The 22,144-nt window shown below is 39.0% G+C and overlaps 1 protein-coding gene across 7 annotated transcripts in view; it reads right to left on the bottom strand.

The window, feature by feature from the left end:
* ptpn13 (protein tyrosine phosphatase non-receptor type 13) overlaps window positions 1-22,144 on the bottom strand; it is a 46,377-nt gene that overhangs the window by 16,132 nt on the left and 8,101 nt on the right. For all 7 annotated transcript variants that reach the window (XM_015051346.1, XM_015051348.1, XM_015051350.1 and 4 more), the window contains exons 3-17: window positions 21,040-21,206; window positions 18,874-18,939; window positions 17,576-17,761; window positions 17,345-17,432; window positions 14,425-15,057; window positions 6,208-6,300; window positions 5,623-5,719; window positions 3,945-4,149; window positions 3,251-3,325; window positions 2,995-3,172; window positions 2,344-2,494; window positions 2,077-2,215; window positions 1,690-1,842; window positions 1,106-1,288; window positions 842-1,004 (exon numbers count right to left, since the gene is read on the bottom strand). In XM_015051346.1, coding sequence (XP_014906832.1) covers window positions 842-1,004; window positions 1,106-1,288; window positions 1,690-1,842; window positions 2,077-2,215; window positions 2,344-2,494; window positions 2,995-3,172; window positions 3,251-3,325; window positions 3,945-4,149; window positions 5,623-5,719; window positions 6,208-6,300; window positions 14,425-15,057; window positions 17,345-17,432; window positions 17,576-17,761; window positions 18,874-18,939; window positions 21,040-21,206 — 2,577 coding nt within the window. The remainder of the gene's footprint in view (window positions 1-841; window positions 1,005-1,105; window positions 1,289-1,689; window positions 1,843-2,076; window positions 2,216-2,343; window positions 2,495-2,994; window positions 3,173-3,250; window positions 3,326-3,944; window positions 4,150-5,622; window positions 5,720-6,207; window positions 6,301-14,424; window positions 15,058-17,344; window positions 17,433-17,575; window positions 17,762-18,873; window positions 18,940-21,039; window positions 21,207-22,144) is intronic.

Genomic DNA, 22,144 nt, shown 5'->3' with positions numbered 1-22,144 from the left:
AGAGGATGTTTCTACCTGGTTGAATATTCCCAGCCTTTTATTTCAGTTACTTCTAAAGTAAATCTCCTCTGCAGATATGTTCTGACAACATTTAAATATACGTCAGGATTAAGTGGTGTTTTTGTTTGCAAGTGTAACATTTAAACCCAGTAGAACATGATGAATATCAGTGGCTGGTAAATGACGCATGGATGTCTGAATTAATTCAGGTTTGGAGAGAGGACAGTAGAAGATTAAGTCACTTTCTAGAGATTTAGACTGGCAATGTTGCTGGACATGTTTTACATTGTGTTTATTAAAAATTAAAATTAAAAATAAAAAATAGAGCAAACTCCCAGAATTTTGTATTTTATAAGTGCTCCTTTATGACAGCTCTTGCAGCTTTTATTCTGTGATTGTTTCCATGGAGTTGGTGTGCTGTAAGGCACAGCTATTGTAGTACAATTATTGCTCATAGTTTTGATAGTCATTATTAAACATTCCTGCATTTTATTTTCCTCACTGGAGCTCATTTTTCTTTCTCGGCCTGTTTTATTCAATATGGTACACACAAAGATTGATTAATGTTCAAAACTATTTTAATATGCAACATCTGAGATTGTTGACAACTAAGAGGTGATTTCACAGTTTTTTAAATAATGTTCTCATTGCTTTCGGCAGAGACCTCTCTCCCCAGATCACTGAAGCTGCAGAAATACAGAGTTTTAAAGTTGTGCTAAAACAATAGCTGTATTCCCGCTGCACAAATACAAGCCGACAGTTTCATAAGCTAGCCAAATTGATTTGCAAACTCCATCTAGCTTGACGTTTAGATGTTTGTGACTCTCTGCTTCAGACATACCGAGATCCTGCAGCTCCTGGTTGTTTTGTCGCGCCTTCGACTGCAGGTGGAACTTGTGCTGATCCGAACACAGCTGCAGCAGATACTGACACGTCCTGTTGCTGTCGGTCTGGAAAAGGTGTTTGACCTCATCCGATGTGTTCTGAAGGCAAATTTTCTTTTTCTTAAGGAAGAAAGAAAGAAATAGACAAACATTCAATATAATCTTTCCAGAAAAAAACTGATATTATTTAAAGAGATTCAAAATAAGAGACAAGTGCGCACTGCAAAGGAAATCTTCTTGGTCTCCCTCCAGGGGAACCTCAGCGCTGGGGTGCGATTTCCATTAAGGACTTCAAAAATGAGCACGCCTTTGGAGTAGATCCCCAACATGACGCCTGACTGAGACCTCTTCTCTGGAAGGACTCGATGGAAATGGACTCCATACTCAGCCAGCCTCTGGCTCGCCTTTAAGGCAAACAACACGGAGGGTTCTTAAATGTTAAATACCCCAAAATTAAAACACACACACACTAAATAAATAAATAAGTAAATAAAGTAATTGAGACAAATAAAAGATCCACAAAAAGGTCAAATATTGAGAAGAATTAGCAATTTGGATTTTATATATAGACCAAACTCCATTTATAATGTATGTACTTAGTATTTCTTAGTAAATATTTAAATATTTAAATATTTACTGAGCTACTAAGAGATAGTATCAGCTATTTACTAAGAAATACAATCATTATCTTACTTAGTATTGTGTTTGTTTATTTATTTATTATACATTATGGAATCCAAATAGCAGTAAGTTTCAAATTCAATGCGTTAGAGCACTTTATATATTCATATAAAACGATCCTAACCTTGAGAAACTCAAACTCTGCCTCTGATTCTGATGCGCCATAGTAGTTACTGTGAAGTTTAGGCAGTTCTTCCCGGAGAGTCGTCTGGTCCACCTTATCCAAGATGGACACTGGCAGGTAGTGCTCCAGCCTGAAATACGTCTTCCCATGAAGCTGCAGCACAGACATTAACACCTGGTTATAATATCATGTGAATGGCTCCTTTTTGAAATACATTTACTTAGAAAATCGGTGATGTGTTCAATACTTATATCACCAGCTGCATATAGATAAAGATATGTAGCTATGTGAATTTGTGACATGGAATAAGAGGGTCAAAATTTATATTCTATATATCCAACTCAGTTTACATTTCCATTTCAACTACTCAAACATGATCTTGGTTACCTCAGGTTGGTAGTCACCAAATTCAGCCTGCAATGCCAGGGAAGCCAGAAGCAAGGCATTTTCTGTGTTGCAGCGCATCCTTTCCTCCAAGATGTCCTTCCTTAGTTGTAGGTAGTGCTGATGTTTGGTCATAGCATGCCTGTTTTCCACACAGATTTAAGAGAAAAAGTGTCAAATAGATCTTGATATTATATAATGTTAATTGTGCTGTCCCAGGGAACCATATATTGGGCAGCAGAGTTACTCAGAGTAAAAATATATGCTTACTGTATGAGGTTGACATCATCGTGGAAGAATTTGATCCGCAAGAAAAGGTTAAAAGGCACGTCGGTTCTTCTTTTCTTGGGATGCTCCTTCCATCCATCAGGAGCTACTTTGGTGAGCTTGGCATCGGATTCGACGAAGAAAAACTCAGTTTCTGTGTGGGATTTATTTTTTTTTTTTTAGAGACAAAGTGAATTAAAGTAGATGACAGAGTGAAAATGGAAAATAAATCAGACTGAAAAAACAAAGTAGTGTCTGATTGTGATCACAGACAATAATCTGATTAGGTGGTGAAGAAAAGGGGGTGGAATACAACAACAGACAAGACTTTTATGATTTTTATAAGTAAAAATGCTGACAATCATTTCATGTCCTTTGTGGACAGATGATTGGTTTGTGTTGATCCCTTAAAAATCCAGTAGAATAAACTCATCTTTCAGTTTATGTAACAAAATATGGAAATGTTTAAGGGGTATGAATACTTCTCCAAAGCACCATATATTTGTATTAAAGAGGATGAATTTAGTGTCAAGATAGATAAAAAACAAAACAAAACAAAACAAAAAAAATAGATCTCACAAGACAGGTGACTGTGACTAAAACGACAAGAGATATACAACTACAAATATATAAATCCCAAAATCTCCAAATTACCTTTGAGGTATGCAAGGCCAAAGAGATGGTGCTCCACGAGGCCGATGTGAGCCACCACCATATCAAAAACGTCTTTGCAAACTGCCTTCAGGTCACAGCCCAGCTCCAGTTTTTGCCCATTCAGGAGCACAACACCCACCTTCCTCTGCACTTCTTCCACCTTGCTTCGTTTCGGTTGCTAGGGATGAAACAGCAATAGTTACCAAAACGGATAGTTAAACTTTTATTTGAAGAAAGAGCAGAGTTAAAATCTCACCATGAGTGACGAAGGCACAGATAAGGTTACCGATGGCTCGCTGGCCATCTTCACAAACTCGGGTCCATGATAGCTCTGTCGGTAATGCACAGAGAAAAAGCAATCACAGAAAGCCGTATTCACTCAGTTTATATTTTGCAGCTTTTCGTGGCTGTGCACAAACTCAAGTTTCCAAATGGTAACTCCGACATCCTAAATCACATTAAACAAACACACCACAAACATGCGAGGAAGAATGTCTCACACATGAATGTGTTCCCAACATCAGCAAATTTGTTTTTGCATTTACCAACAAACATTTTTACTAAATTTGCAATAATTGATGGAATAAATCTGAGCAAACTCATAAATTCCCACATGTATTTACAATTAACCCCACAAAGGTCGGAATGAATTATACACTGCAGTCAGCGGCTTTTGCAAAACATCAAATAAGCACGGAATCAACAAGTTTGTGGCAAGTGAGCTTATGCAATTTAAATTTGTACACGAATCATCAAAAACTGCATTATAAACAAGCCTCAAGCTGCCTGCATGTAGGGGAGGGGAAAGGGGGTTAAGCTGAAAGAGAGGTGTATAAATGATGGCTTTTAGGGCTTTCTGGATTAGTATCTTAACAGCTGTCTTTATGATGGATTACAGTTATCTTTTTTTGGTGCATATCTTTAAGCAATGACTCACAATGTATACAAACCTTGGTTTTGCGGAGCGATAGAGGAGCGTAAAGAGGGTCCTGAAGGTCAAGTGCTGAAGCCTGAGGTTGGAGCAGGGGCTCGTCTGCAGAGTAGAAGTTGGCCCTGGAAAGCCTATTGGCCAGTTGCGTCTGCAGCCGCTGCACCTCCTCCTCTTGCCTCTGGAGGAGCATCTCGGCACTTTCATCAGCAGGCCCTTCATTTAGCCTTACGGGAACCAAATGTTAGTTGGTTAGCTCAGCAGTTTCTTGTGTGATTGATGCCTTTGTAGGTGTCTGTGGCAAACTGCACACAAGCTTCACAAAATATAGGATTTATTTATTTATTTTTTCCCCACCCCAACAGAGACGGGGGGGCAACAGAGCGACAGATCAAAATGATTTTCTCTTTGGGAGAAGGCATAGCAACAGCAGGCTGTTCAGGCCTGTGATGCCAGAGATTAGAGAGATCAAGAGGACTGAATGTAAATGTCACATCAGATGACCTCACTGTTGAGGCATGAGGCGATCCTGCTGTGCCAAACCAGCTGTGTGTGGCCCAGAGGACCAAAATGGGACAGCTTTGTCTGATGCTGCTCTGCTGACTGGAGGGTAGGAAGGGCAGATACCAGCTCATCATCATCAACAGACAGACTCATTAGTCAACACAGGCTCACTCACAGACGCATCATGTTTTCTCAGGACAGGGATGTTCACACAAAAATCAATAAATTAACCCTGCATGTGCAAAAAGCAGTCTATTCATAATATTACCATTTACTCAGGAAATTCTGACTTCCCAATACTCATTAAGAAAAAAAAACAACAGATGACGCCAAGTACATCCAGGAGCAGAGTGGCTCGTACTAAATCGGTTCTGGGTGTGTGTGTGGAATTTGCATCTCCTTGTGTTTGCATTTGATTTTCTTCCTTGCAAAGTTCAAAGTTGTGTGCTATTCTCAATTCTGGCTTGTGAATTAGTTTGCATGGCTTTGAATCTCAGTGTTATGGAATAACCAGGATGAGCCAAATGCTCAGACAAAATGAAACCTAATATGGCTTTAAGGTTGATGCCCAGTTAGGAATAGGTTTAAACAAAGATAAACTGAAAATAATTCAGACCCTTTAAACTTTTTCACATGTTGCAATATTACGACCACAAATGTCAATCAAGATTGCTCAGCCATGCAGGAGACCAGGAAAACGTGAAGGAATGCTGCTGCTCTGATCAGGTGAGACTAAAAAAAAATGCTGTGCTTTGCAGAAAGTCAACTTTGCACATCAACATGGTGGTGGCAGCATCATGCAATTTGGATGCTTTAGTTCAGCAGAAACTGGAAAGCTAGTCACAGTTCATGGGAAGATGGATGGAGCGAAATACGTGGCAACCTGGGAGAAAACTGTTTTACCGCAGGTTTCAATGCATGCATCATGTTCCTTCCACTAAACAATTAGGTTTTACTTTGTGTTCACCTGTCAGAGAAAATCTCAACAAAACAGTGAAGTCTGTTTCCCACAGAACTTCGCATACCTTTTGGAGAGCAAAGAGGGGTTGCTGACAAGGATCAGCGTGAAACAACTTCTGCTAGGATTGAGTTACCCTGAGCGGAGGAATACCAAGCAGCAGTAACTTCCAGGGTGTCAATTTGTGACGGACAATACGTCTTCTGATGCACAGCTGCACCGGGCCTGTGTTTACTACCTGTGTTTCTGTGAGTTGTGGCTTCTCAGTGACAGGGCGTCTTGTTCTGCGAGCGCCAGCTGGGAGCCGTACCTCGTCACCTCGCCGGGTTTCTTAGCTGCAAGAGATGTGGGAATATTAGCTGCACAGGCGAGCACAAAGCAGCGCGTTTAGTTTTATCAATCTAACACACCTCTCCCGACACCCACAAGGTGATGCGATTAAACTTGCATGAACATGTCTGAGCAGAATCGTGGTTTCAGAACACTTAAGTCAGACAAAGCCGGGAGTATGAATAAAATCTGCTGACATCCACTGAATATGTGTGAGTAAAGTGACATGACGTTACAGCACCACACTAAGAGAAATTAAACCCTGTAAGCTTTTCCGTATCTCGGTTGCCATGATTTTAAATATATTTCAATAGAAAGGGAATGAATAAATTTAAAACAGGGTTTGGTTTTGGAATTGCTTCTTAAGTCTTCTCAGCTGTTAGTTTAATAATTTAATATAGGTTTAAAGTAAGTATATAGAGCTAAATAAAATTAATTTCTGCCTCTTTATATGTTTGATGCAAAAACATTGAAAGATTTAAGGATTGTTTACCTAGCCTGCAGTCTGGATCTGAAGAGGCCACTGATGGGCTTTCACTAGATGAGCTGTAGTCACTGTGGTACCTTTGGTGGGTGTGAACAGGGTCTGAAAGAATAACATTTATCTCAATAAGAAACAATAAAACAATCATGATCATGAATCAAACGGGGGGGAAACACAACCACCATGCATATGACACTACATAATGGTTACACTGATGTGTTTGGTACATTTTTATGTTAGGATGAAGCCGATTGCACTTCCACATCAAACAGAAACTCCATAACAAAAACCTTGTCGCTTTTTATAATGGGAATTTGACAAACAAATTGATGAGCGACTCATGCTTTCATCCCCTGAAGCCATTCGAAAACACATTTAGATTTTTCCGTAACACTGAACACGACAGCACAACGAAGAACAGATACAGGTATTAGTCATGCTGTTGGTAAACACTGCTAATAAGAAGGAATATGAAGCTCTACAGGAAGGTGGATTCACCCCGTGTGTGTAGGCGTGCCTCTTGTCAAGTTTTTTAATCAGGGTTTTAGCGTTTCTCTTGCTTGCTTAACTGGTAGAACCACAGCAAGCAGAGACCAGCTCAACACATGTTTCCGCAAAGGTATTGCTTCATAAACCCTGCAATGAACGTAACTCAGATGTAAGAAGAAAACACAAACAATAAACTTTGAACCCTAACCAAAGTGTCATGTGTTTTTCTGCTAAGTTCACAGAACCTGAAAGTCCTGCTCCTCGGTGTCAGCTGCACAGCCTGAATAAACCACATTCTTCAGTCACTGCTCAAGAATTTCTGTTCCGTTTCACAATACAGCCGAGCTTTCTTCTCTTCATGACGACAATGGTTGTTCAGTTCGGCAAACAGCTTCAGGAAGCGCATTTAAAGTAAATGCAGCTGAATTGATCTTAGAAGCAAGTCAAACAGTCACCTAAGATAATTTTCCTGTCCTCTACTGCAGTGAATCATGAGTTCCCTTTACACAATCACGCAGTTGAAAAGGTTCAGAAGGTGGTTCATTTGTGCGGTTTTCCCATGCAGTTAAGACAAAAAAAAAAAAAAAAAACATGTACATTTTCCCAAAAACCAACTCATGCAGTTACCCACACATGCAGTCACTTGCCCAGATAACCTGATATGGCAGTTCTTTAAAAACCTAATGGGTGAAGAAAAAATATAACGCAGACAAAGAATTAAACCCGTTTAGCTCCTACCAAAAGGGGATTTTAAAATACATGCAAGAGAAAAATGTTTCAATTTCAACTGAAAAACAATTAATTTGAGCTTATTGAACTGCTTCAAGTCAGGGCAGAAGGTTGACAGATTGCAGATTAACCAGAAAACTGAGTTTTCTCATCTAAACTACTGCTGGTCAGCTGGCTGAAATACTGCGACTTTCAGAAAAACCATCTCACCCTTATTAAGTGAGTGCTGTTTTATAACTACTCCGCTCTTGTTAAAAGGGCAAACTGCTAATTAAAGTGCATTAAAACAGGTTACATGAAATAGCACTTCCTTGTGGCATTATTTTAAGTTTCATTCCACAAATGTAAAAAGGAAAACCTCACCCTTCCAAAGAAGTTCAGCTGAATAGAAAAAAAAAATAGTTTTGGTTTTATATACATTTACTTTTAAGCATCACATAAGTAAGTATATGTCTATTCACAAAATTCACAATGTTTGTGGAATGCTGTAGAGAGCATTACAATAAGATTTAGCATGATTTAAGATTACAAAATTAGCTGAAATAGTTACAAAACATTTATTAATATCTGTTATTTTTTCCAAACAATTTCCAAAGTACAATCTTCAAAGTAAGGGGCCTAGGAAAATAATCACGGCAGTGTTGTGATTACACTGACTCAGAACAACCATCTCGCCTCTTTCATCTACAAGTCTCCTTTTATCATTTTCCATACTGGACCTGACCTCAGCTCAAAGCTGCATAACCTGCTGCCAAGAGCCGGAAAAGTCCAATAATCTTAGGAATTCCCTCATCCGCCATGCATGACTCCAATTACAGCTTCAGGGTAGGCGAGGAAAAGTTTCTACTCATTGAAGACTAAAGCATTTTTGGGAAAAAAGGGGGGGAGGGGCTGGAGTCGTCAAGGTGCTGGAAGACAAAGAGGTGGCCAGGTAGAAACATGCCTCTGCACATACAGGCAAGTGGACAACACAAAGACTTGAACAAAGGAGGAGGAAAAGAAGCTCTGAGGAAGTCTCTGTGCAAACTGAGACAGACAAACGGCCTGTGCCATCACTTTACTGCAGAAAAGAACAGAAACAAGAAAAACATGGGGAACTCTTCCAGTTAACATCCTCAACTCCTTTAATGTTTTGAATACACACATCTAATCCTTCCAATTTTCCTTCTTTTGTTTATTCCAAACAAAAAATAAAACGGGCTTCTTTGAAAACTGATTTTTTGAAATAAAACTATTTCTACTTTCCTTTGATGAAAATAAAAACTAAATAAAAATGTCATGGTACTCTGTCTAATACACTGCACCACCGCCTCCTATGGCTGTGGCGCTATGCTGTTTTAGCTGGGCTGGTTTGGAGCCTGTGCCAAATCCTTCACCAACTCTTTCCATTCTGAAAGCCCAGGAACCCAAAGCAGCTTGAAGGTAAAAAGAACTATACCACCTACAACGGTCCAAATGTATTATGCTGACCAGGGGATGAAAAACAAAGACAGAAAATAAAAGCATTTTTTCAACCCCTCCCTTTTTGTTTTATGCACTCCTTGAAAATACTTTGATCAAACTGAATGCCTTCAACAGAACAACTTGTATTCTTAAGTTGCTGTAATTTTAGAATTTTTTTTTTTTAAATATCATGCCCCATCATGTTCATGAGGTGTGTGTCCCTAATGACGCACAGGCATTTTGCAAAGGCGGACTAATACTGTGTTGCAACTTTCAAGTTCAAGTGAAAGTAGTGGTTTAAATTTGCCCAAGTAAAAACTAAATGTAACCAATCCAACACATACTTTTGGTAAAAGTCGCTAAGTTACTCCAAAAGCAGTGATGGGAGTCAGCGCAAACGACAGACAATATCGTGCTTAAATTAATTAAATTATTACAGTACATAAAAAATATGGAGATATTCTGATTTGCTAGAAGTTAGAAAGTACATCTCCATGACTCCCTCTTAATAATAATAATTGCTCATAGAAACAGAAATATCAAATTGCAATATTAGGGATGGAATAAGTCATTGTGGTTGACGTTTCTGTTTAGCTCAGTTGTTTTCATTTCAGTGAACATGACATAAAAATACATAATTTGTGTATTACCTGCATTATGAAAAGAAATGTCAACTGGTCTCTACAAATGAAACCTAATATGCTTTACAGTATCAAAAAAATATTCAACACTTTTTACCTGATGGCAAGCAGAATTTTCTTCTTGCTTGGTGAAGAACTACAAATGCTGAGCTACTCACAGTGTAATAACTACCACATCAAATTTTAAGACATATTGCACAAGTAGTCAGGACCTATAATGTCCTCCCAGCAGTTCTACACTTGAATTCTTGTAAAGTATGAAATGTCCTGACGAGAAAGAACACCGTTCTTGTTTCTGCCACCTTAGAGAAAACAGTCTTGGCCTTTACTTTTGCCATGGTGTTACAGACCCTTTATTTAGTTTTTCAAATTTAATGATAACTTCTGGAAATGACGATAAAAGTTCAAAGCTCTATAAACCTTGTATAAGTGTTTAAATGTGCCAATTAGGTTAATAGCTGAATTAATCAAAAGGCAAGTTGGACTTCTGTCAGTTGGAGCTGAACCAAGGAAGGTGAGGAAATTTTCATCCGTGTGACCTGAACCGAGTGTTTGCACAGCTCAGGATGACACAAAGTGAGGCTAATTTTAGCCAATTCCTGTAACATTTGAGCAGCATTTTAATAAAACCTGTGCTGTGACATTGCAGCGATGGAAGAATTTTAATAAGTTATAGATAGCATTCATAAAATACTGAGCGTGATACTTAGGGATTTTAGTATTCCAATACAATCCCATTGAAATAAGTGTAAAAATCTTCTCTATTCTGATGTCTTGCAGTTTTCTAGTAACACCTTCAATTATTTACCGAGAAACACCAGTGCTTGAACCTACGTCAAGTAAAAAGTTGACTATTACGAGCTGGGGCTCGACATGTAATAGAGTGATAGATGTTTAACAAGCACTGTAAAGCGCAAACGTTTGGTTTTATTGAAAACTGTATTCAAAAACGGGACAAATATAGTAGCCATAGTTTGATTGCTTCCTTTATCATGTATATAAAAATGAATTGTCTTATTATTTTGTCATATCAATGTGGAATTCAATTGTGATCAAGAAGTTGAGAAAAGAAAGGCCCCAAGGCACATCTATAGAAAATAATGCTGTATTGCTAGAAGTAGCTGCCGGCAAAGTCGGGAGGCTACAAGTAAAGAGTAAAAAGAGTGGTGGGGGTCTGGAAAAAATAAGGAAATGAAAGGAAAGTATAGAAGAGAGCAGATTAGTTTATGCCTGTTTGAACCCTAATCCTTTCTTCATAGTCACCAGATGACCTTCAAACCCACACAGGTACATGTGAGTCAGTGACTAAAAGCAGCCTCCCTATGGAGCTTTTACCAAGAATACAAAAAGCTTTTGAGAGAAACAGAAACTCTGGGGGGCTTTGTACTAGGTAATTACACAATTGCAGCAATTGTGATTTGCCCAAGCATGCAACGGTACAGTTTTTTCCACTATACCTCTGTTAGTAAGCAACAGAGGTGCATCAAAGGAATAGCTGCACATAACACGTGTGACAATAAGGTAAAGGCTAGAATTATGGTGTTCTTTAATTAGAACAGTAATTCGGGTGACCTTCGTGCCACTGACTCATTCTGTCTAAACACTGCTGAGTGGCCAATGTTAATGATACTCCCTTCAGCCAATAACCAGCTCTGAACCCATATAGCAGTTCAACTCCTATACACAGCTGGTAGCCAAGTGCCTGGCTGCTCACATCATCCCACTGTGGTCCACATTTCTCTCCATCTGTCAAATATAATCAGCTTTAAATTGCCAATTAATTACACTGTCTAATTTCCCATTTTTCCTACGCTGAATAACACTGACATAAAAGATTAAGTCTCAGGGCTGAAGCAAAACATCACACGGCTTATGGGTTGAAATGCTGAGGATCACAGTTCAAGTTCAGACAATGTTCTGTTAAACACTTATTACAAAATGATAACACGACCTAGCTACGGTGTTTCACACAAAAAAACACATATTGTGCAATATAATGACAAAGCATTTGTTATGAGGGATGTGATGCAGTGCCTGTATTCAAAAGGTAGGTGGTGAAAGACTTAATGTACGTCATTTGTGCCTTTTCTGTTTTTTAGCGGCGTGTAACCGGTGACAACCTTCAGAAAACACTAACAATAGTGTGTTGATTTAGACTTAGCAGGACACCCGTCAAACGTTAAGAGCCTCACAAAATTCAAACAAAGGCTTCCATGACTATCGTCTGAGACTGATGGTGTATGACCATCAAATTTTGTGAAATAAGACACTCGGAAATACAAAGACACTGTCTAATGGAAACAAGATGCTACAAAAAGAAAGAAAAAAAAAGAAATCTTCCAAAAAAAAACAACAAAAAACTATGCAATTAATATTTAAATAGTTGTTTTGTTCCATTTCTTTAGATAAGAAAACTGATTTTTATTTAGAGGAAGAAGAAGTAGTCAGAGAGGGTAATCAATAGATAGGGTAATGTTCCAGGCAGGAAAGATCTCCAAGGGACTGATTACTGTGCAACTGGAAAGTACTCGCACTGCTTCACTTTTTCCACATTTTCTGATGTTGCAGCCTTATTCCAACATGTATTAAATTAACCTCTTTCCTCAGATTCTACACAAAAATACCCTATTCAAACAATGTGGGTAAAATATTTTTGCAAAGTTATTAAAAATAGAAAACCAAGAAATCACATTTACGCAAGTATTCACAGCCTTTGCTTAATACTTACCTTTGGTAGCAATTCCATCCTCCAGTCTTTTTCAATATTGCAACCAGCTTAGCTCACCTAACTTTAGGAAGTTTGGCTCAACCTTCTTTGCAGTTCTTCTCTAGCGCCATCAGGTTGGGTGGATTCGTCTGTGCAGTCATTTTCATATCTCTCCAGAGATGTTTAATGAGTCTCAACTCTGGACTCTGGCTTGGTCACTCCAGGACATTTCACAGGGTGGTTATTAAGCCACTCTTTTGAGCTCTGTACCATATGTTTTGGATCATTTTCCTGCTGAAAAATTATCCATCCGAGGTCAAGATTCTCTGGAGCAGGTTTTGATCCAGGATGTCTTTGTACATTGCTGTGTTTATCTTTCCCTCTATCCTGAATAGTCTGTCAGTTCCTGCTCCAAAACATCTCCATGAAGTGATGCTGTCACCACCTTGCTTCACTGTAGGGATGGTATGGCCCTGGTGATGAGCTGTGCCTGGTTTCCTCCAAACATGACCCAGGCATTCGCACCAAAGAGTTCAATTTTTGTCTCATCAGACCAGAACATTTTGTCTCTCATGGTTTTAAAGTCCTTCATATACCATTTGATAAAACTACCATACAGAGTGGCCTGATTGGTGGTTTGTCCTTCTGGAAGGCCAATCCACCAATCCAGAGAGCGTTCCTCTCTGTCCAGAGGAACGCTGGAGCTCTGTCAGAGTGACCACTGGGTTGTTGGTCACCTCTCTGATTAAGGTCGTTCTGTCCCAGATTGCTTGATTTCGTCCAGCTCTGGAACGAGTCCTGCTGCTCCAAACTTCTATTTACCAATAATGGAGGTAATTGAGCTCATTGGAACTTTTAAAGCAGCACAAGTATTTCTGGATCCTTACCCAGACATGTGCTTCAAGACAATGATGTCCCAGAGGTCTATAAACATTTACTTTTTTTTTTTTTATTTCATGCTTGGTGTTTGACCATTTTCAACTGTAAGGCCTTATATAGACAGGTGTGAGTTTTTCCAAATCACGTCCAATCAGCTGAATTTACTGCAGGTGACCTTTATTTAAGATGCAGAAGCATCTCAAGGATGATCAGTGCAAACAGCTCAAATTTCATCTCCATCAACAAAGTATTAAGCAAAGGTTGAGAATAGTTACGCAAATGTGTTTTCTGACTTTTACATTTTTAACAAATTTGCAAAACACTCAAAAACATCTTAAATTGCCATAATGGGCATTGGTTTGAAGATTTGTTTAACATGACCCGTAAAAAGGATGAACTGAAGAAATGTGGAAAAAGTGAAGAACTGAATACTTTCCAAATGTACTATAAGCATAAACTAGAAGTGACAAAAACCACATATTTAAAAATACATTTCAAAAAATGTGTCATGTGCTCAGCTCCTGACTAATGACAGTCACAGTACACAGTGAATCCTGAACATGAATAAGTTAATGAAAGATAAATGAGTAAAATAATTGTTTCTTTTGAATAACACTGCTGTAGAACAGACAAAGTTCAAAGGTAGGATATAGACAGTTTTATTACTACCTGTATTATCCAGGTAAAAGTTAAGAGCATCTTGGTTTCAAGACGATGCTCTATTTAAAAAGATGAGAGACTCAGACACAAAGTCTCACAAGTTGGCTGAGATTCTAACAGTATATTGTAACTTTATAAATGACCCTTTGGCAAAAAGAGTGATTGTTTTTAATCACATGATGACGAAAGCCTGGTTTAAATAAAGCTATTCTGCAGAAAAGGAGCAGTAGCACACATTTTTGACAACGGTTTTATCGGTACTTGGTCATGGAATCCATCCATCCATCCATCCATCCATTTTCTGAACACCCTTGTCCCTCAGTGGGGTCGGGAGGGGTGCTGGTGCCTATCTCCAGCTAACGTTCCGGGCGAGAGGCGGGGTACACCCTGGACAGGTCGCCAGTCTGTCGCAGTGGTCATGGAATAACCCGGGTAAATACTTCACTAGTAATTTGCAAACAATTTAAAAATATAAATACTATGAATAACTACTAAAACACTTAAAATGAATCACTTCTGCATTTTTGAAAACCCTCTTAACATGGAGGAGTTATGAAAATCTCCCTCTCTAGAGCTGAACTCAAGGATCTGGATTGAATCAAACAGTGTGACAGCAGAAGATTCACAGTTGTGCAGAGCACAGTACATATATATTTCATTCATGACAGCATTACTCACCGTTTACCGCCTGTTGTAGTGCCTGGAGTTTCCTCTGTCTTTCCTTGATCCTGTCATATGCGGCAGGGAGCCCAGAGCCGACAGACAGGGCAGAGAAGTGATGAGGCATTCTGCCCTTCAGCTCACCAAACTCAGAGTACCGATAATCCACCTCCTTGGCCACAGACAAAGGTGATTTCCGCCTCCCCACAGAATGCGTGCTTAAGACGCTGCTTCCTCTCCGGGCATCTTCCAAAGCTCCAAAACGAAGAGCTTCTGGGTCAATGTAAGCCAAGTCCACAGAGGAAGCCCAGGTCTTTCTGGGCTGACTCGGCCCTCTGTCTGTGACTTGGTAGGGTAAAGACCTACGGTCCAGCTCCACAGGCCGGCCCTTCATCTGGGGGTGCAGCGGGTGCAGATAGGGGTAAGAAAGCTGGTGCTGGAGTGAGGGGGCTCTGGGGTAGAGATCTGTGGAAGAGTCAGAGTTTGTGTGATAGTCGGACAGGGAACTGTGGGGAGCTGCACCCTCGTCTCCCTTCAGTAAGTCCTGTATCGGCAGCGAGCCCATAGATCGACTGAGGCCCCGGTTGAGAGCCGCTTGCTCCTGAGTTCTGGCTTTGTAGCGCTCCAAAACTCTGGGCGCGGCACTCCTCCCTGAGAAAGAAAATGTCGTTAACTTTTGAAGAACACAAATTGGTCACATTTCTAAAACGCTGAATTACTCATTCTTTAAGCATCGATGACAACCAACAGACGGATATAAATAAAAAAACACAGATATATTCACAATGAGTACCTAGCTCTGCTATTAATTACGTTACATTAATTTAAAATGTAAAACCAGTTAAATGTTCCCAATTTTTAAATCTGATATTCTAGATGATGTAAATGCAAAGACAAGGCAATAAATGTAGCAATCAGAACAACCTTGTAAACTTGCTCCAGATGTTGGTCTTATAACCAAAGCTAGAAGTAAGTAAAGGAAGTTAGACTATGTCTACATGGAGAAGTGAACTCAGGAAAAAGTGATTATTAGCTTCCATATGTTTTTCATCCATAAATTTGTGGATGGGGGCCTTTATATGCTCCGGTCTAAAAGGTAGGGATGCTCAAGGCAGGTTGCTGTTTTAAGCTGAATTGATTCGGACGTCTTTTTCCATCAATGGCTGTTCAGCTGCACAACTCAGATGTCACTGCCATATGGCTTTTAAGACAATGCCTTGCCAAAGTATTCATACGTCTTCATACCAACATATTTCAAGCCCTGCTACAATTGTGCCACTCTAACAAGAATATGCAATGATCTAATCCATTCCATTGTAGCTCTGGCTGTTTGTTTAGGGTCGCTGTCCTGGTAGAGGGTGAGCCTCCATCCTAACCTCAAGTCTCCAGCACGTTGTTTGTTTTTCCACTCTCGCTGGCTATTCATTTCTGTCTTCCTACCAACTCTGATGCTGTTACAGTCACCATGTTTCACTGCGAGGACGGTGTGTTCAGTGTGGTTTACAGTTTCTTCTTCCATTTTTTTTCTCTGAATATGACCCGACTAAAAACAACTTTTTAGGTCTCTATTGAACAAATTCGTTCTTCTCATCACTCCTTCATTTCAGGTCAGAACTGTGGAGTACACAACTAATAATTGCCCTGTTAACAGACTGAGCAGTGGATCTCTGCAGCTTTCGGTTATCTTCTTTGCTGGTTTTCTGATTAGTGCTTTTCTTATCAGTCCTAATTGCTGATGTGCCTTACTCCTATTTTCAGAAGAAAGACCGGGCATTGCTCTGTGAGATGTTTAACTTTAGGAATAATGTTTCATAACCTAACTCTCCTATAAAACTTCTAGACAACTTTACTCCTGTCCTGCCTGTGCTCTTCACAGAGACACATGTATTTATATTGGGACAGTTTGTTGCTCTGGAATTTATTCTTTGGTATTAGAGCAAAAGTGACAGAATACAAATGTTTGTGAATACAAAAGTGTGTGTCTCTAAGTTAAGAACCTTTGAAGAAGTTCAAGGGGTATCAAAACTTTTGTAAAGCAGACATACAGTGTCTATATGGGCAAAATAATAATATTAATAATAATAATAATAATAATAATAATAATAATAGTAATAATAATAATAAGAAGAAACCTGAGCAGCAGCTACAACTTGAAACAACTAGGATGCAGGAGGGAGTGATCTGCTCCTTTAAAAGAAAGATGCTTTTGTTCAACCAGACAAACAAAGCGCTGATACAAACAGCAGACCAGCAGCTTCACTGGTGACTCAAAAATATGAATCTAATCAATATCATCCAGTGCTTACATAATCTGGAGTGCGCTCTGGCTGTCCTTTCCATGGCCTGGAGAAATGCCGGAATGCTCAAAAACCACCGAGGAGGTTCAGTCATATTTTCCTGAACTCAGTTTAAATTAGAGGTTTTGGTGTTTCCTTGTAGGTCTTTTCTATTCTAAAAGTCATTCCTCAGAATATAAGTCGTGGAAGCTGCATTTATTTGCTTTGTTGCTGCAGATCTGTTGAGCTAAACTAAGCTCTTGAAGGGAAAAATACTCCCGTTCGTAACTCAATGAAAAGAAAACAGATCATGAAGTTATTAGTTTCACTCCATTAAAGCCGATCTTCAGGAAAGGCCTCTAGTGCTTAGCCTGGAGGTACGACTGTAAGACAATCTGCCATGCAAATAACATTATTGCAACCATCCAAAAACGTAAAGTACAGCTTAAACTTAAAACATATCATGCGTCATACCTATCTGACTGCATAAATGGTAAGTTTTTATGGCCAACAATGCCAAATACAACAGAAGGACCTCTGTACAAGCAAAAAGACCTCAATTATAACTCCATATGCCACTGCAATGTGACTTAGGCAACTCAAACGGCACAGAAGACTTTAGCTAATTTGTGTTCATAGTGTATAAATGTAGCTCATTTTACCGGATGGCAAGCCTTTGCCTCTCAACCTCTCTCGAATCTCCTTGCTCCGCTCTGGAAGAGATTCTCTGTCTGTCACCAGACCATCCAGCTAAGAAAAGAAGAGTTGAAGAAACAATACAATGATAACATGGTGGAACTGGTGGAGAAAAATGAATCTTTTCATGACTGAGAGACCCATTTTTCTGCAGCTGACACACAAATCGTCCTCACGATTTAAACTGAAGTGTGTACCTGAGAGAGACTGCCAAGCACCAGCCGGACCAGTTTTCTAATGTAGGAGAAAGGAGGGTCACAGGTGGAGTTCCTGATGTGCTTGCTGCAGATGTCCAGCACCGTGCGAAGCGACATCCGACTCAACGTAATGTCATCGGACATGTTGAGCAGTAGGCCGTTGAGGTGTTCCCCCAGCTTCATGGGCTGCACAGAAAACCCAACGAAGAATGAAACCATTATAAAAGGCAGGACTTTTATCTGATCTGAGTGTAAATTAGCATTCATTTTCTAAATCATCTTGTACGCATGACTAAATGTACCTTACATATAAAGAGTAATCTAAAATGCATTTTAGATAATAATAAAAATAAAAAAAAAACAACTAAAATTATAAGCATAACTCTGGTGACAAAAAAGTATTTTTTTTCTCCCAAGCTGATCATAAAGGACTGCAAACCCAAAAGGTCTTTATAGGAGGTATAAACTCATCATTTTGTAAAAGCACTTCATTTGTCTTCAGAATCAAAGGTTTCAGTAACAACTGTTTGCTTAAAAGCTTATGACATTCACATCATCTGTGTTATAATTCTACCATATGAAATAAGATGCAACTATTTCAATTAAGGCAGGTATTTCATAGGACGCCTTTTCCCAGAATAAACGACGCATCAGAGTAATGTTCAAATTCCTTTTCCTGATATTTTTAGTTTTAGTTTCAAGGTAACAGATGGAGGGCATTCCAACAAAACAGTTGTCATTTAGTTCTCGTTTAAGCAAATTGGATCAGATTGCTTTTAGGTAAACTAAATGGTGACAAAAGTAGACGCTGCGTTTGTTTCATGACACGTATTGCAGTTGCAATGAAGTCAACCTCAGTGCTGGTCATGGGAAGCATTTCCTCATAAATGTTGACGTGTTTCGCACCTGACTGACATGTCATGAAGATGCGGGGAAAAACCTGACCATCTTCATTTTGCAAGTACATTCCAGACATTATTTCCAGGCAGCATTTTTTCTCGTCAAGATTAGACTTTAAGATAGCGTCATGGGGGAACAAAAATAAATATTGGTACACGTTGTTATGAAGCATCTGGACTGTTTCCAAGTTTTTACTTGCTGTATTTGTGACAGTGTAATCAGGCAAGCAACAAGTTTAGGCTGGAGTTGCAAAAATATTAACCAAAGGAAATAGTACTACAATAGTTTTGCTGACAAACGGCAGATATTAGACTCTAAAGTCTTTGAAAAAATAAGAAAAGAGGTTTTTAAATATTGACAGAAGCCTTTTTTGTGTTTATTTGACTTATGACATTTACCTGACTTTGAGGGATCTGATAGTCTGCTCCCCAAAATAATGTCATTCCCAGTGAATACATATGCATCTGTGGAAGGAAAAAAAAAACTATTAATAAATCTATCTGTGCAAAAAAAAAGAAAAACAAAAAAAGACAAAACAATTTGGTGAAAATGGAAAAAAAAATACTTAAGAAGGTTGATGGCTGTAGATAAAAACAAGGTTAAATTTAGGAGAAGTAGGCAAAACAAACAAAGAGGATTAAAGTTGAATTAATTTTCCACACAGAACATAGATGAGGTCTTTCACGTTAAATCCCAAAATCTTTTTCCATTTTCCCGTTATTACCATATACTCATTGCTTTGGAGAGAAATTACTTCCCCCGAATGTTGGGCTTGGTAGAGGAAAGAATAATTCAGGGATTGCCAAAGAATGCACCGTACCCTTTGAGGTCCTTCAGGAATAGACAGAGTGCAAATTTAAAGACACACTAACACTTTCAGAAAATCTGCAAGATGAGACAGTGAGGAATTAAAGCGAGCACAGAACACCAGGTTGAAAACAGCAAAAGAAACTTTGGCTCTTGCAGCTGACATGTATTTGCACTCGGTCTTAAAATGAAGGAAACAGATTATAACTTCTGCACTGAAATAACTCAGCTGGAGAGGCAGATCCAGCCTTGGAAAACTGACTCAGCACAAAGCTGTTTGAGGTTTGTGGGGCTGAGCCAAAGATGGGTTTTCAGTCATGCAAGCTTTCAGTTATTCTACCAGAGTGGCAGATTTGAAACAGGAGGGCTGCAGTGAGTCTTTTAACTACAGACATGAGGCGTGCTTCCTCAGAACTCCGGCTTCTGCCAACGTGTCAGTTTGGCACGTTACGTCAGGACAAGTTCAACCAAACTACACCGTCTATCATTTGCATACACACGCACACCACTAAAAATAGATGCACAGCAGAGAGTCATTTACAGCTTTACTTTCTGTTGACAAACGCTAGGGTTAATTTACATTTTAAATCCACATCATGGCCGGCTCATAGGTCAAAGAAAGAATGAGATGTTCCAGCTCTCTCTTTAAAGAGTTACCACACATTTCTTTAAAAGAAATGTTGAGTCCTTTTTAAGACCAATTTTCCCACTAAAAGTCTAAACAAACTAACTTGAGCTAATTAAATTGGTAGCTTTATATATGACATTTAAGTCAAGTACTTTTATACCTAGATTACCAAACTTAAAACCCGTCTTCAAGTAACCAGTAACTACAGGTTTCTGCCAATAGCTGAAATCCCCATTTTCTATAACAAACCTCATTACATGTGACCTTTTATAAAAAAAAAAAAGTGGTTAATGTAACAAATGTTTTTATTATAAATGCCCAAATATATGCTGAGAACAGTTCAGAAGTAGCTGGCTTAGAGTGAAAAAAGGATTAACACAACATGAAACAAATTAACAAGCATATAAAATTAAGACAGAAGATGTATATAAAGATATTTGAAGAAACAAACAAATACAATACCTAAAATTGAAATTTCCCTGACTTTAAAAGCTGGCAAAATCATGTTTTACATCCTAAAACTGCATAGGATTCCTCTGACTTCATGCATGAGGAATCACCAAGTGACCGGAATCAGCTGATTGCTTAACGGATCCTGCCAGTCAGACGCACAAAATTCCCATCCTTTTTCGAGTCAGCAAAAGCATTAATAACAATACACTTTGAAGTGGAAGGTGTTACTGGGTATTTACTAAATTCAATATCTGTGATGTTTTTAATGAATAAAGTAAAAGGAAGAACAAAGATGTCGGAGGCTGTTTAAAAAGAAACCACATTTTCTACAGAGGTATGGTGGCCATTGAATTATGTTCCTGCTTAAAGGAGGAAAATGTTCAGCAGATAACAGAACGATGAAAACTTCACAGCAGCGTTGCTCTGTTTTATCCTTTTAAACTTTCGACTTTTGTGAATTATGCAGGGTTTGGAAATGTTGGGAATCTCTCAAGAATCTTTGTTCTCAAGGTAAAAGAGAATGACATGGCTCAGAAAGCTTTGATTGGTACATCTCTGCTCTGGTTGATTTAAGGGAGAGCACCAAAGACCTTGGCTAGAAATACATCGAGACAAAGATATAACAAAGAATGTTAGAGGTTTCTGTCCCAGTGTGAATGATCTAAGCATGAAATACCTTTTCAATGTCAGAAACTGAATTCAAGGGGTTGCCTTCCATGACCTCTGGGGCTGTGAAAGCCCTCAAGTCCTCCTGGGTGACATACTCGTCTGTAAATGAAATGTTGCCAGAGGGCATGAGCAGGAGGGACCAGGGTGAGATGATGAAGCCCATGGCTGCTGGGTCTGGAGATGGAAACAGACAATTCAAAACATGAGCATGGATGTAAGACAGAAAGGGAACTTGGCTTTCTTCAGATAAACTTTTAGATGGTGCCAAACAAGCTCAGAGACCCACAGCATTAAAAAACAATGTTCTAGAACTCAATGTTAGTATCGTATTCTGTCCAGACATTTAAAACCCAAATGCCTCACACTTAGACATAGCCAACCACAGGGGCCGTTTCTTGCAAAGGGCTTTGGCATTTATTGATATTCGAGCTGACTGAAGTAAACACAAACACATGTTGCTTTCCAGGCCTGCATTTAAAAAAATAAAATAAAATAAAATCTTGAAGCATGGAAGCAAAAAGGAATGACTACACAGCACAATTCTCGTTTCCTATGAAGCCACAGGCAGTGCTTTGGTTAGAGACCGTTTTAAAAATATACAGAGGAATGCTTGAGCAGTGCTGCAAAATTCTTTTCTTCAACTCATACTTTAGTCTGAGAAGAGCAGAGGAAAAGGGGAGCTCGATCTGAAGAACTGGGGGGAAAAAATTGCTTTCAAAAGCTGGAATTTACTAAGTAAATATAGGTTTCCTGTTTAAAACCCATCTGATCATTCAAAGATCTTACTGTATATTTGACATGGGTAAGTATCAAATACAAAGATTTTCTGAGAAAGTAATCATGATTTTTGATAAATTATCATGATAATTGTGATAAAAATATGCTGTTGCTGTTTGACGAGCAACTAAAGTATTACTGACAGGAAGTTATTCTGAATCGCTGCTCTATAAAATTGAGTGTTCACACATTCTAGGTCATTTTTACTGCTACGCTGACAAGCAACAGCGCATCTGGAGAGTAATAAAAGATCTGGACAGACTTTCAGTGCCCTACAAAAGTATTCACACCCCTAGAGTTTCTACACAGCGCAACCACACAATAAAACATTTCTA

The sequence above is a fragment of the Poecilia latipinna genome, unplaced genomic scaffold, assembly GCF_001443285.1.
Source record: "Poecilia latipinna isolate Pla-1442-1.1 unplaced genomic scaffold, P_latipinna-1.0 Scaffold1041, whole genome shotgun sequence".
NCBI lineage: Eukaryota > Metazoa > Chordata > Actinopteri > Cyprinodontiformes > Poeciliidae > Poecilia > Poecilia latipinna.
This window is presented reverse-complemented; position numbering and strand designations above follow the sequence as displayed.